Here is a 14,743-nt window from a genome sequence, read left to right on the forward strand (position 1 = left end):
TGCAATCATATTACTGGCTCCTTTTAAAGAAGCATACAACTATTTCTCTGTCTCCTCTACCTCTAAAAGAAATAGCATCCTCAAACTTTTTGGTCTCAGGACCTCTTTATACTCTTAAAAATTATTAAGGACCCCAAAGAGTTTTTGTTTCTGGTATTTCTGATATATAGGGTTTATGTTTACTGCTATTTACCACACTACAAATGAAAACTAAGACATTTAAAAACTATTTGTTATTTTATTAAAACAACAATAAACTCACAACATGTAGGGCAAATAACATTTTTAATGAAAAATAATTACTGTATTCCTAAACAAACAAAAATATCTAATAGGAAGAGTAGCATTGATTTGCATTTTTGCAAATCTCTTTAGTGTGTGGCTTAATAGGAGATAGCTAGATTCGCATTTCTGCTTCTGCTTCCAATATGTTTTATTTATCACATGTCATGTAGACTTTGGAAAGTCCACTGTACATTTATGAGAGAATAAGACTGAAAACACAATGTCTTAGTATTATAGAAATAGTTTTGACCATGTGAACCCCTTGAGTCTTGGGGATTCCCCAGGATCTCTGGACTTTGAGAACTGCTGTTGTATAGTATTCCATCCCTGAAAGACATTTAGGTTGTTTGTACAAGTATGTATTGAATGACTAAATTATATTTCAGGTACAGAATTAGGAAGACTTTATTCACTTGTCTGTTCAGCCGTCAAAAATAAATTATTGAGGGACTCCTCTGGTGGTCCAGCAGTTAAAGTTCTACACTCCCAATGCAGGGGGCCCGGATTCGACTCCTGGTCAGGGAAACTAGATCTCGCATGCCACAAGTACAAGCCCGCATGCCACGACTAAAGATCCTGCACACGGCAAAGAAGATCCCGCGGGCCGCAACTAAGAACCGGTGCAGCCAAATAAATAAATAAATAATTTTAAAATAAATAAATAAATAAATATTGAGTATTTGCTAAGGGCTCTCTGTGCTACTTATTCCCTTACCTCAAGCTAACATCCTCACTGACATTATAACGTGGAAATCTTAACTTTTACAAACCAATTAGAGCTTAAGAAAATCCCATACCTCTCTGAACATTCAGTGACAGCAGCAGCTGTTCTATTTTAGGCCCTGACACATGTAAGTGGAGAACATACAAGCGCAATTTCAATCTTAGAAAATCCTAAGCTGCCACTGGGTATCCTTTAACTCAAGGCTCAGATTATAACTCCTGTAAAAGGAAAGCTTTTCTGATCCTTCATGAATCAGATCCTATTTCACCTTACCCATTAAATCACCACTAATTTTCTTAGGACAAAATCCCTATCTAAAATCCTGTAGTACAATCAGAATTTCTCTTATGATATGTCTTAACTCTATGTTTTCTACCTTATCTCTGTTACTAGAAATTCCTTGAAATAAAAGAGTGCATCTTTACATACCCTGACAACCTGGTCAGTTCAGAGCATTTATCAGGTATTTAACAAACGATTAGCATAAATAAATATATTTCTGGCTTCTATGAACTCTGAAATTATTTTAAAACAAATCATATATAAAATATGGTATGTTGAGTAACATTTATAAGAAACCTTTAAATATAAATCACTGGAATTAAATATTAATTTTCTATAGCTAAATACCTATTACAAGATTTACTTACTTGGGTTCAGCTATCCCAGGAATTACTAGGGAAGAATAAATTCTTCTGCAGGGTCTAATCTTAGTTACAGGCATATGTTAAGGATATGTTGGTATATTAGCTGTTAAACATAGGATTAATTATGTTCAACCTATTGGAGATTATTTTCTATGGTTTTTAACATATAGGATAAAAATCAACTTAGGAATTAGTTTATCAAACATTTTTTCACATGTGTAAAAAAGATCTAGAGTTTAAAAAATCTGAACAAATGTTTATTCTAAAATGCTGATGTGGGCTTCCCTGGTGGCGCAGTGGTTGAGAGTCCACCTGCTGATGCAGGGGACACGGGTTCGTGCCCCAGTCCAGGAAGATCCCACATGCCGCGGAGCGGCTAGGCCCGTAAACCATGGCCGCTGAGCCTGCACGTCCGGAGCCTGCGCTCCGCAACAAGAGAGGCCACAACAGTGAGAGGCCCGCGTACCACAAAAAAATAAATAAATTAATTAATTAATTAAATGCTGATGTAACTGCTAAAAAAGTTAATGAGTCACATATAATTAATAGTATTCAGTTACTGCCTTAAGTCTATTTTGGAACAAAATGTTATAAATAAATAACCTTCCAGATTACCAAAAATAACTGTATATGTAGAGTTCCAAGATCATTAGACCATATCTAAACCATTCAATTCTGTGTTACCTCTGGAGGATTTAACAAATCCTAAAGGTCCTGGATGATAAGATAAATAATCTAGAGGTCATTTTCTATGCAGAATAGTAGTCTCCACATATTTATAAAAGGTTTTCATACAGAAACCTGTTTCCTATAACTCTATAGAATTAACAGGAAGGCATGATTTAATTCAAATTAAGAGAATTTTCTAGTAAACAGTGCTGTCTCCAATAATGGAATAAGTTATGTTGTGAGGTGGTATGCTCTTTCACTGAATATATTTAAGCTGGAGTTACATAGTCATCCATCAGACAAAACTCTAACTGTGAAGGAGATTAAGACTTCATGATATGTAAGATCCTTTATTATAGTCCTAAATATAATAAAGACTTTATATACTGAGGTTACTTTAAAATGACTTAATGTTTTTAAGAAATAGTGTTATCACCTATTTAAGGAAACCTGAATTTTTACCAGATTGTAAGATTAAACAAAACTCTGAGAGAAGGAAAAATACACATCACAAAGGGTACTGATATACTTCCTCCACGCTTTAAGTATGTATCAAAGGTAGTATACTATGAACCCACAAATAACGGCTCTTTATTAAAGCTTACTTGCAAAACTTACCAGAGTTCTGTTGAATTCCCCATCTTACTCTCATCCTGAATTGCCGGGCACCACTTTGCTGGAGTCTTCTATTTAGTCTTGGGAAATTCTGTTTCTTTCCTTCCTTTCGATTCAATTTGATGATATCATCTGTGATAGACGAAATGTGATGATTACCTTCATTTTAACGTAATGACTCAATTACTCAGTCTCATTTTCTAGTTGATAAGATTTCCTATGTCCCTAACTTCTTTTCTACTTTGAAAGCACTTTGATAAGTGGATAATAATGATATGAACATAAAAGCTCAAATCAGCCAATATATTTGGAGCAATGAACAATGGTTTTGTAGGAAAAGTTGAAGTCAATAGCCCAAAGCAGAGCTACCAACTAATGAAGATTTCTGTTATTCATAGTATTTCTTTCCCTAATAAATATAAATGAGCAAAAACCTGTTTACAAAAATTACTCATACTTACTTTCCATAATCACAGAAGTCTCCAGTTTTTAAAGATGACCACCTTTCAATAAAACCATTGGCAGTCAAAAAATAAATCATTCAAAGACTAAATTTCTAAGTTCACCTAAATTCAGCAAATATTTATTGAGTATATACTATGTGCAGTGAATATATGTGGTAGGCTGTGCTGTAACAGAAACAAACAAAAGTAAAATATGATCCCTATTCTCAGTAAGTTTAAAATTAATGGTGGAAACAGTCATGTAAATAGTAAACAAAAAATTAAACAAGTACCATAATAAAGGTATAGTACAAAAAGAAAATACTGTTGGTTCTTTGCTCATTTAGCAAAGCAATTCAGGGTTACCTTAATTTTCTTTCTACACTGTTCTCTCTCTCTCTCTCCCTTTTTTTGGCCGTGCTGCACGGCACGCAGGATTGTAGGATCTTAGTTCCCCGATGACCAGGGATCAAACCCATGCCCTCTGCAGTGGAAGCGTGGAGTCCTAACCACTGGACCACCAGGGAATTCCCTCTACACTGTTCTAAGTCTTATTATTTCCCAAAACACTTCCAGACTGTCCCAAGGTAATTCACAAACATCACATTGCTCTAATACCACAACAGAACAATGTCAAGATCAGAAAACTAAACGTACTCCAGATCCCTATTTACATCTGTTTAAAGGAGATTACTAGAAGACAAAAAATACTCATTTAAGAATATCCAAACACTTTCTCCAAAGTTCCAACTCCAATATTAATTTTGCTGACTGAAAATACAGTAAACCAAATAAACTGAACATCAACAACTTCTTAATAAAATTAACAAAACTAACCTCAGTTGTTTTTTTTCCCAAACTACTCTAAATACAAATAATCTAACAACTATATCAATATAACTAGTCTTTTCTGAAGTCAAAGAAGGAAATATAGATTACAGGGATCCTTTCTTATATATTACTACTCTACCTCACTAATCTCTAATCTTTTAAAAAATTTATTTATTTATTTATTTATGTCTGCAGTGGGTCTTCGTTGCTGCTTGTGGGCTTTTTCTAGTTGCTGCAAGTGGGGGCTACTCTTCGTTGAGGTGCACCAATCTCTAATCTTTAAGACTCTAAACGACATTTAAATATTCATAGAAAATAATTCAAATCCCTTCAAAGTAGTTTGTTATCTTGAGATCCATCATTCAGCTACAAAAAAGTTCATCAAAGACACTCAAGAACAGTTTTTTACAAAATACAAAGATTTCACAAATATCAGAGCCATGAACATGTTAAATTCTCAGTAAGCAGAAAGGGAATAGTTAGACACCACTTTCAAAACACTACTTTCCTCTAACAGGGTGCTACTTATTCTTCACCAGAAGTCTGAGATCTCAGAGCCATTAGAGTACCCCCAAAAAATGAACTTGGTCTGGGGAACCACAAAATAAAAAAAGGCAGAGTATAATTTTGACTAACCAGGCTGATTTAAAAACAGAGCATTATAGAGTATAAACATAACTAAAAATTAAAAGTAGAAAAGCATATCAAACATAATATTATGTTTTCTATTTAAACATTTTATTATCTAAATCCTCAAGTTAAAAGGAGCTACCATGACAGAGAGGATTCTTCCAATCTAAAAGAAGATAATGGCTTTCTCCTAATCAAGGAGTAGACAGGGTAGGTAGGCATCAAAAATAAAAAATAAAATCCACTATGAGCTACTTTTATAAAAAACTAGGGGTATACACGTGATAACAATAACAGTAATAGTAGTAACTGAGTACTAATAGGATTGTTCTGAAAACATGTATTCATTCAATTCTCACAATAATTCAATCATTCAATTCTCACAATTCAATTCATTCAATTCTCACAATAATTCTATGAAATAACTATTATAATACCCATTTTCAAACTAAGATACTGAGGGACTTCCCTGGTGGTCCAGCGGTTAAGACTCTGTGTTCCCAAGGCAGGGAACCCAGGCTCCATCCTTGGTCAGGGAACTAGATCCCTCACGCCGCAACTAAGAGCCTGCATGCCGCAACTAAAGGATCCCCGCATGCTGCAACTAAAGATCTGGCACACAGCAACGAAGACCCCGTGTGCCACAACTAAGACCTGGCACAGCCAAAGAAAGAAAGAAAGAAATTTCTTTTTTTTAAATTAAGAAATTGAGCCACAATGAGGCCAGCTATTGGTAACCTTGGTAGATAATTCCATATGAATATTCACATAAACCTGATAGAGTCACAATTAAAAACAAAACAAAAAATTAGATTCTAAAACCTATGCACACTGGATAAAATGGGATATTCACAAAGCATAATAATTGCTTAAAATACCTCTCTCTTCATCACATCTCTGTAAAATTCTCACTAAAACAAAACAAAGCACCTAAAAAAAAAAGGGCACCTGACAGAATGCTGTATGTTCTTAAGGGAGAAGAGAGACCAATCTCTTTTAGCTATCCGCTGCACTTCACTTCTATCTTCAAAGAGAATTATCCCTCAGTTTTCTTCATTTGAACATCCTAATCACTGAACAAAATACATACAAAATCTTAGAAACTTAAGAAATGTAATGCTTATGACACTACATGGTTAACACTTCCTACATCTAGAGCTTGGTGCTCTAGAACCAGACTGAAATCCTGACTCCATCACTTACTTGCTGTATGACTGTGGGCAAGTTACTTAATTTCTCTATGCCTCAGGTTTTGTAAAATGGGAATAACAACAACGGCTTATACAGTCTGTGTGTGTATATATGTAAATATGGTGCTTACTGTGTACCAGGTACTGTTCTGAGCAGTTTACATTTGCTTATTGACTTATTTAATACTTACAGCAACCCTCTGAGGTAATATCTCACCTTTTTACAGATGAGGCACTGAGAAGCAATTTGCCCAAGATCAAATGGCTAATAAGTGTCTGAAGCAGGATTTGAACTGAGACAGTCTGGGATTCAGGATTCCATGCATGCTCATTATCATTAGGAGTAAGTACCTCATAGGGTTATTATCGGGATAATTTAACACATATAAAATGCTTAGTCCAGTGCTTGGCAAGTAGTAAGCACTCAATAAATATTCATTATTATATTTTTTCTTGGCTTTAATTCAAAAGATTTCTCATTTCTCATTTCTTTAGAGGTCACTACTGACTAGCAGTAGTAGGCAAGACTTGAGGCCAAACCTATGATTTCTGATGATTTGCTTAATTCACATCTTGGGTTCTAACTTAAGACAAACACAGAAACCAAGAGGTCTTGACTTTTGACTACGAACTTTGCAGAAAAACCACAACAAAAAAGAAAAATATCGTCCTCGGAAAAGTTACACCTCTGTATCCCCTAGTCGGGTACTTTTCAAATATCCGAAAAATTGTAGGCCTGAGGCAGAGCTAACCACATTTAATACCAAAACCTGAATCCCGACAAAAACGGAATTACTTTTAAACCAACCAAGCCAAACAGAGACTAGTCCCTCAGTGGTGTTAGGTCTGAATTTTTAATTGAATCGCCAATCTCCCTGCTTTTTACCTAATCGTCACCAAACCACCCCACTCTTTTAGATCCTATGCTTTACTTGGCTTCCCATCAAACCCTCCTTCGGTTTTCGCTTCGTTTTTTTCTAATTTGCTAGCTTGAAGGACTCGATGAGGAGACTGTGCTTTTCTAGGCACCGCCTAATACACCACCATCCCACGAAGTCCTTCCTAACTATCTTTTCTTTCTGTCAAGCGCCCCGGCCCCGCGGTGGCCCGGCCGTCTGGAGCCCGTCAGAAACGGCCAACTCTCGGGGCGTCTTGACGCTTCTGTGCGGCGCCAGGCGCAGGCCCGGGCGCATAAAACGCCCAACCAGCCCTTCTCGGGAACCACGGATTTAACCGAACCCGCCGGGCTCTCAAAGAGCTTCCTCAGAAAGGACGGCTCCGTCCGACCCTCGCCCTCGCCCCACGATAACGCCCACCGCGCACAAGCCTGAGGTGAAACCCGCGGAGTTTTCCTCACAAAGAGCCGGGGTCACCCGCGAGCAGTGGCTACCCTTTGGGGGGGGGGCGGAAACAGGATCCGCACTCCTCTGCCTTCCCAACCTCCCGGCCCGAAGCGCCCCCCGTCCCCTCAGACACAGCCCCGCCGAGGAGACGCCCGAGGCCCTCGGGCTCGATCCTGACTCCAGAAAGCGCTCCCCCCGTCCCCACCGGCCCCCACTTGGTTCCGCCCACCCGTAAGAAAACTCCATCGACAACTGCGGCCAACCGCCCCTTCCCCCACAAACCGCGGTACTTGGTTCCACCCACACCTCCTCCCACTCCAACTCGGTGCGACTCGGCTCCTCACCCAAAGACATATCAATTTTGTCCAGGTTTTCATTGCTGCGGGCTTTCGGCGGCGGCGGCGGTGTCGCGGTGGCTCCCATTAACCGGGTACCAAACCGGTTCATAGCTGGAAACGTCGCGCTGGAACAGTCAGCGAAGAAGGCCAGGGGCTGAGGCCTGCCACCTCCCACTCACGCACGCAGACTAGCCGCACCGACGGAGCGCGCACGCGTGCTGGCTGCGTCCTCTCCCACCCGCGGCGGAGGGCTGGGGGAGGAACCAAGAGACGAGCGGCTGGCGAGAGTGGCCCCAGGCCCCGGACTCGCCCCTAGCGCCTCTTGCCGGACCGGAGGAAACATTGCACCCGCTGCTCTGGCCGCTCTCGAGGGGCCGCTGTTTTAGCAGTTAGCCTTTCCGCCCAAATTATGCTGGACCCTGAACACCTCAGAATCACATGCCTTAAATGAGATCATGTTCCTCCGTGCCCTTCGAGTCCCTCCTGCTCCAGAAAGGCCCCCTAAGCTTTGGTACACACGAACATTTCACACCCCACTGCAGCGCAGCCCCAGAGGCTGCGAGCGTGGACTGCAGAATCTGCGCCCCAGCTCCCCTCTTCATCGCCAGCACGCGGAGCGACACGTCCGGACGCAAAGCAGAGGCTGCACTGATACTTCTTGCGTCAGCATACTAATAAAAGTAAATGTTAACGTTTCCCGTATCTGTACCACTTCTCAGCCGGCGCTCTCAAAACATTTTGCACGGTACCTTATTAAGACATCACCTTCCCTCGGGAGAGCGGTAAGTACCTCTGCTTATTTGGCTGCATTTTTCTCTAATTCACTTGCGTTGGGAATTGATAAGGGGATTCATTTTCTTTCTAATCATCCCTATGGGAAAACTTATTAATATTTGATGAATTCCTGCATAGTAACTTTTTTTTCCTGTTAACAAAACCTGATATTCTCTCTTTCTGACCTCCTTCTGCTCCAGATAACTGCGCTTGTGTGGAAGCATTTAGGTTATATTATCCTCATAGCAGCTTAAACTAAGACATTTGCATCTAAGAAAAAATTAGGGGCAGGTATTCTGTTCATTTAGAAATCTCTGCCACCTTCCCCCTCTGCACTTCCTAAAATTTCTCTTTGCATAGAAACGAACTAGTGACCTAAAGTATCTCAAACCCACAATAGCCTATACTTTATTTTTTTCCCCAAGACAAAAATACAACCATATGAGAAGAGTGAATCAGCTGAAGAGGCACCTATGAAGGGATGCAAGAAACTTAAATGGTGGAGGAAGTTTTGGACTCAAAAAGACCCATGAACAATATTCAGCATGTCAAGGAGAGTATCATGCATGCTCTTAGCACAAAGTGCTTGATTTTATTACTGTTCCACTCTGCAGCTGCCACCCCTTTCCCAACTGCTAAGAACGAGGGAACTGGATTGTAGAGAAGTACAAGAGAGACCTAGGTTTTATTGAGTGAGTGGTTTCACTCACTTCAGTCATTCACCTTGTGAACTTGGGAGAGTGTCTGGGCCTCATAATCATTTTCAAAACAAGAAGTAGTTATACTAAATATATATTACACTTAATTATTTCTAAGATTCCTTACAGTTCTAAAATCTTCTAAGCACAAGACATTTCTCTACATACTATCCTTCTCTCACTAGAAATAACTTCTGCAATCTCTACTTATTTGAAGGAGCAAACTACAGGGAGGAACATTGGATTAAGTTCTTAATTTTATGGAAGAAAATTAATGCATTTAGAGTTTGGATACATTTTATACTTCAGGCAGTATAGGACAGATAATAAAAATCCCAAATGTGCAAAATCCTTCCCACATCAATTTATAAAAATTCCCTTTTATCCTGGTCTTCTCCCCAAAACTGAAGCCCCATACCAAATCTCCTTAGCTCTAGAGGGAACATGCTCCAAGGTTTCATGAAACAATCCTAGCTGTTGTATTTCAGACTTTCAGATTTCTCCAAGGGCTGAGGGTCTCAGAGTCTAAGAGCACCCTGATTCCAAAGGGAAAAACAAGAAAACAAGAGGCACTGGAGTTAAGGATAGGTCAGCCACACACAAAACAATACAAAGCAAAAGAGCAACCTGAGACACACAGCAACAGTGAAGAGGGAGAAAAGCCAAGAAATCAGAACTGGGGCTTGTCCAAGAAGTTGACCAGTCAGCTACAGGGCTGGAGTTAAAAGGTCAACCCTGCAATTTTCCGGGGCACGAGAGGCAGCTATTCATTTAATCCTATATTCATTGAGCACCAGGCATTGTAATAGGCCCTGGGGATAAAATGGTGAGCAAGATGGATGCTGTCCCTATCTTCACATAGCCTGCAAAGCAAAAAACGTTTTCTGAGCGTGTACTGTGAATAAGGTACTGTGCTGGACACTGAGTGGACAGCCTTTGTCTTCAATTCATCAGCTTCGTCTAAGTCAAAATAAACATAGAATTCAAGCAGCTGCCCTTTCTGGAGGCTTGATTTCATACAATGTAGATCAGACAACATCTAGGATTGCCAGATAAAATACAGGACCAGTTAAATATGAATTTCAGATAAACAATGAACAATTGTTTAGTATAAGTTTTGTCCCAGGTTTCAGATAAACAGGAATTTTTTTTTTTTTTTTTGCCACAGAATATCGCATGTAATTTTTTTTTTTTTTTTTTTGCAGTATGCGGGCCTCTCACTGTTGTGGCCTCTCCCGCTGTGGAGCACAGGCTCCGGATGCGCAGGCTCAGCAGCCATGGCTCATGGGCCCAGCCGCTCCGCGGCATGTGGGATCTTCCTGGACCGGGGCACGAACCCGTGTCCCCTGCATCGGCAGGCAGACTCTCAACCACTGCGCCACCAGGGAAGCCCCACATGTAATATTTAGGATGTATTTATACTAAACAATTATTCGTTGTTTATCTGAAAGTAAAATTTAACTGGAGTCTTATATTTTTATTTGCTAAATCTGGCAACCTTAACAACACCATACTTTTCTATTAACGTGTTCCAGCTCTCTTTTCACAGTGTGCATAGAGATCTATATTCTCTTCAAAGGTAAGCACAACTCATATATTTAACCCTTAACTTGATTAGTTTGATATATCTTTTAAGTCCCCCCCTTTTTTCAGCTTTATTGAGGTATAAATGACAGACAATAAAAGACACATACTTAAAGTGTGCAGTTTATACAGGTGTGAAATATATACCTGTGAAAATACCGCCATAATCAGGATAATAAATATTATCATCCCCAAAAGTTTTCCTGTGCTCCTGTGTAATTCCTCCCCCCAACCTCAACCTAAGTAAGCAACCACTGATGTTTTCTGTCACTATAGATTAATTTGCATTTTTTAGAATTTTATATAAATGGAATCATACAGTATATACTCTTTTTTGTATCTGGATTGTTTCACTCAGCATAATTGTTTCAAATCTGTATGCCTTGTATTATTTTTCTTGCCTTATTACACCGACTGGGGACTCCAGTACCATGTTAAACAGGAATGGTGAAAGTGGACATCTTTGACTAGTTCCCAACCCCAGGGGGAAAGCATTCAGTCTTTCACCATTAAGTATGATGTTAGATTTTTTTGTTGATGCCCTTTATCAGGTTGAGGAAGTTCCCTTCTACTGGTTTGCTGAGAGTTTTAGTTATGAGTGAATGTTGAATTTTATCTAATGCTTTTTCTGCATCTGAGATGACCAAATGGTTTTTCTTTTTAAATTTATTAATATGGTAAATTATACTGGCTGGTTTTCAAATGTTGAACCACCCTTGCATTTCTAGGATAAACCTACTTGGTCATGGTATATTATCCTTTTTAGATATTATTGGATTTGGTTTGCTAATATTTTGTCAAGGATATTGTTTCTTTTTTCATGAGTGATATTGATGTGTGATTTCCTTTTCTTGTAATGTCTGTGCCTGATTTTGGTATCAGCTCTTATGCTTTTCAGAAGAGTATTTTTAGAATTCGTATGTTGATGTAATTTGTATTACAGTGAAATAATAAGGGAGCTAGGTATAATTTGTATTATATGTGGTTATAGTATGTATTAGGTATGACTACTATTATTATACCTAACTCCCTTAAGCTACTTGTATGTACAGTACAGTTTTTCTTCTATTTTCTGCTCAATTCTTTTCATTACCCCCTTTGCCACTGTTTTCTGCTGTGGTAGCTTTTCTTGCCACCTTGCTACAGCTTCCTCTTTCTCTTTTATGTTGCCCTTTTCTTTTGTTTTAAGTGTTTATAGCTGTTCTAGTCTTCTGCCTTTTAATCTCAGGATTCATTCATTCATGTATTGAAACAGAGTTTGAGTCCCTACTCTGGGCAAGACACTGTGCTACACAGTACAGTGTTACAGCCGAGGACATGACACGCAGGATACCAGGCATAGCTGGAGGCATTACTAGTCTCCAGGTCCCTGGCCCTCAGTTTTCTCTGACTAGCAGGTAACCTGCTTGGATAGACAGGGGAGCTTGAAGGGGAATTCTTCCTGGGCTCAGAGGTTGGACCTCTAACCCACTCCTTATTAGGCCTTGTCTTCTCTGGGCAGGGCAGGGGTCCTGTCAACCAACGGTTCTAGGTCAATTCACTGCATGACTAATTGTGGAATTTTCTAAAGCTACACAAATTTACATAAATCACACAATTTCCCCCTAGTTATGTAAAGACTGTTTCTTTTAAAAAATATATCTTCAGACTTCGCTGGTGGCATAGTGGTTAAGAATCCACCTGCTAATGCAGGGGACATGGGTTCGAGCCCTGGTCCGGGAAGATCCCACATGCCGCAGAGCAACTAAGCCCGTGTGCCACAACTACTGAGCCCACGTGCCACAACTACTGCAGCCTGCTGACCTAGAGCCCATGCTCTGCAACAAGAGAAACCACCACAAAGAGAAGCCCGTGCACCGCAATGAAAAGTAGACCCTGCTTGCCACAACTAGAGAAAGCCTGCATGCAGCAATGAAGACCCATTGCAACCAAAAATAAATAAATACAATAAATTACACAAAATATATATATATATATATATATATATATATATATATATATATATATATCTTCAATTTCCTCAACTTGCAATAGATAGATTGGTAGTCTAGGAAGGCTCTGAAGAGCCAGGATTCTAGGCTCCTCATGCTGTTGGACAATCTGAGAGTAAGTTGCATACATCATGATTCTATAGAATATATCTCTAAGTATATCCTTTTATATAACCAAGGTAAAATGATCAAATTCAGGAATTTAACATTGATGCAATTCTATTCTCTGACGTATAGTCAATATTCAAATTTTGCCAACTATCCTAATAAATATCCTTTGTAACAATTTTTTTTCCAATCTAGGATCCAGTCCAGTTTCATATGTTGCATTTCTTTGTCCTCTTTTGTCTCCTTTCATCATAAAATGTTTGTCAGCCTTTCTTAGTCTTTTATGATATTTACATTTTTGAAGATTGAAGGCAGTTGGTGCATAGCTTGTCCTTCAATTTGGTTTTGTCTTATTGTCAGCCTCTGATTAGATTTGAGTTATTCATTTTTGTCAAGGATACTACATAAGTGATGTTGGCTCATTCTCAGTACTTAACATCAGAAGGCACATGATGTCATTTTGTCTTATTGGTGATCTTTAGTCACTTGGTTAAGGTGATGTCTGCCAGATCTCTTCATTGTAAAGATACTTTTCCCCCCATATATAATGAATAAGTAATCTCTGGGGAGATGGTTTGAGACTGTGTAAATATTCTGTTTGGGAAGAAATTTCACTGACAGCTTTAGCATCCATTGATGATTCTTGCCTGAATCAATTATTATGATGGTGGCTACAAAATAGTGATTTTCTAACACTATCATTCCTCTACATTCATAAGCTGGCATTCTACTGTGAAAAGAGCTTTACCTCCCTGCCCCCTTTCTTCCTTCCTTTTTCTATTTATTTATTTATTTGCATACTTGTTTATATATACATATACGTTTCCGTAGAAATTCACAGACTCATTTCATGTTCAAAAATTCTCTTCTGAAAAGCAAAGGGGTGCAGAGTGTAAGGGTCATGCTTACCTTTGAAAAGAATGTAGATATGTAGACATATCATGAATTAACTCATTTTGATGCTCAAATTGCTTTTGACTTGGCAAGTGGGTGACATCCCTTAGCTTTAAAATTTTTAATATTTTAAAAAATGCTGCTAAGAATAATTTTAGTGAATATAATAAAAAGAAAATATTCATGACTATAATTGATATTTGTTGAATATATTCAAGAAGATTATTTCTTAAAACCAAACTTTTGGCAAATAAGTGTCATGAGCTTTAAAAATCTGTTATTTGAATAAATGACTATTGAGTGAAATTTGCTTTCTGCCAGTGGTACTCTAGGACCAACTACCATTTGTATAAAAATTGCATCCTGGTAAATCTTGAAAACAAACAGATTAATCAAGATCAATAAAGTTCTTTAGATTTTTTGACTTTTAAAATATTAATTCAGCAAGCAGTTGCTAAGTAAGGCCATTACTTTTATGTGACACTATTGAACCCTGATGCTACATATTCTTGCATTTTTGACCTTTTGCATTTGGATCCCAGATGCACAAAATTGGGTTAATCACAATCCTTGGTTCATGATATACTGTCATCATTTCCCAAGCATGCCCCATTTTCATTTGTTAGTTATTTTAAATAACTGATTATAATTAGTTATGGTTTCATAACTAATTTTTTATAACTTTTAATATTTATTCATTTATTATTTATTTATTTTGGCTGCTCCGGGTCTTAGTTGTGGCACGCATGCAGGATCTAGTTCCCCGACCGGGGATTGAACCCAGGCCCCCTGTATTGGTAGTGTGGAGTCTTACCCACTGGACCACCAGGGAAGTCCCCTAGTTATTTTTAAAATTGTGCACCTACAAACCCATCACTCAAAACAAAAGCTAGAACAGACAATAACCCTATGACCTGGCAATTCCACTTCTAGGTATGTACCCAGGAGAAACCCTTGCTTATGTACAAGAGGTGACATG

The 14,743-nt window shown here is 38.7% G+C and overlaps 2 protein-coding genes across 7 annotated transcripts in view; one reads left to right on the forward strand and one right to left on the reverse strand.

Moving 5' to 3' along the window:
- FYTTD1 (forty-two-three domain containing 1) overlaps positions 1-7,937 on the reverse strand; it is a 32,661-nt gene extending 24,724 nt beyond the window's left edge. For both annotated transcript variants that reach the window (XM_027107412.1, XM_027107405.1), the window contains exons 1-2: positions 7,722-7,937; positions 2,944-3,072 (exon numbers count right to left, since the gene is read on the reverse strand). In XM_027107412.1, the coding sequence (XP_026963213.1) occupies positions 2,944-3,072; positions 7,722-7,824 (232 nt within the window). In that variant the 5' untranslated portion in view covers positions 7,825-7,937. The remainder of the gene's footprint in view (positions 1-2,943; positions 3,073-7,721) is intronic.
- Positions 7,938-8,054: 117 nt separating this feature from the next.
- RUBCN (rubicon autophagy regulator) overlaps positions 8,055-14,743 on the forward strand; it is an 84,458-nt gene continuing 77,769 nt past the window's right edge. For all 5 annotated transcript variants that reach the window (XR_003432969.1, XM_027107327.1, XM_027107315.1 and 2 more), the window contains exon 1: positions 8,055-8,497. Coding sequence is in view for 4 of the 5 variants with exons in the window: in XM_027107327.1 (XP_026963128.1) it covers positions 8,400-8,497 (98 nt within the window). In the remaining variant the exon portion in view is untranslated. The remainder of the gene's footprint in view (positions 8,498-14,743) is intronic.

The sequence above is a fragment of the Aethalodelphis obliquidens genome, unplaced genomic scaffold (assembly GCF_003676395.1).
Source record: "Aethalodelphis obliquidens isolate GAN/ISIS:26980383/991018 unplaced genomic scaffold, ASM367639v1 scaffold1, whole genome shotgun sequence".
Lineage (NCBI taxonomy): Eukaryota > Metazoa > Chordata > Mammalia > Artiodactyla > Delphinidae > Aethalodelphis > Aethalodelphis obliquidens.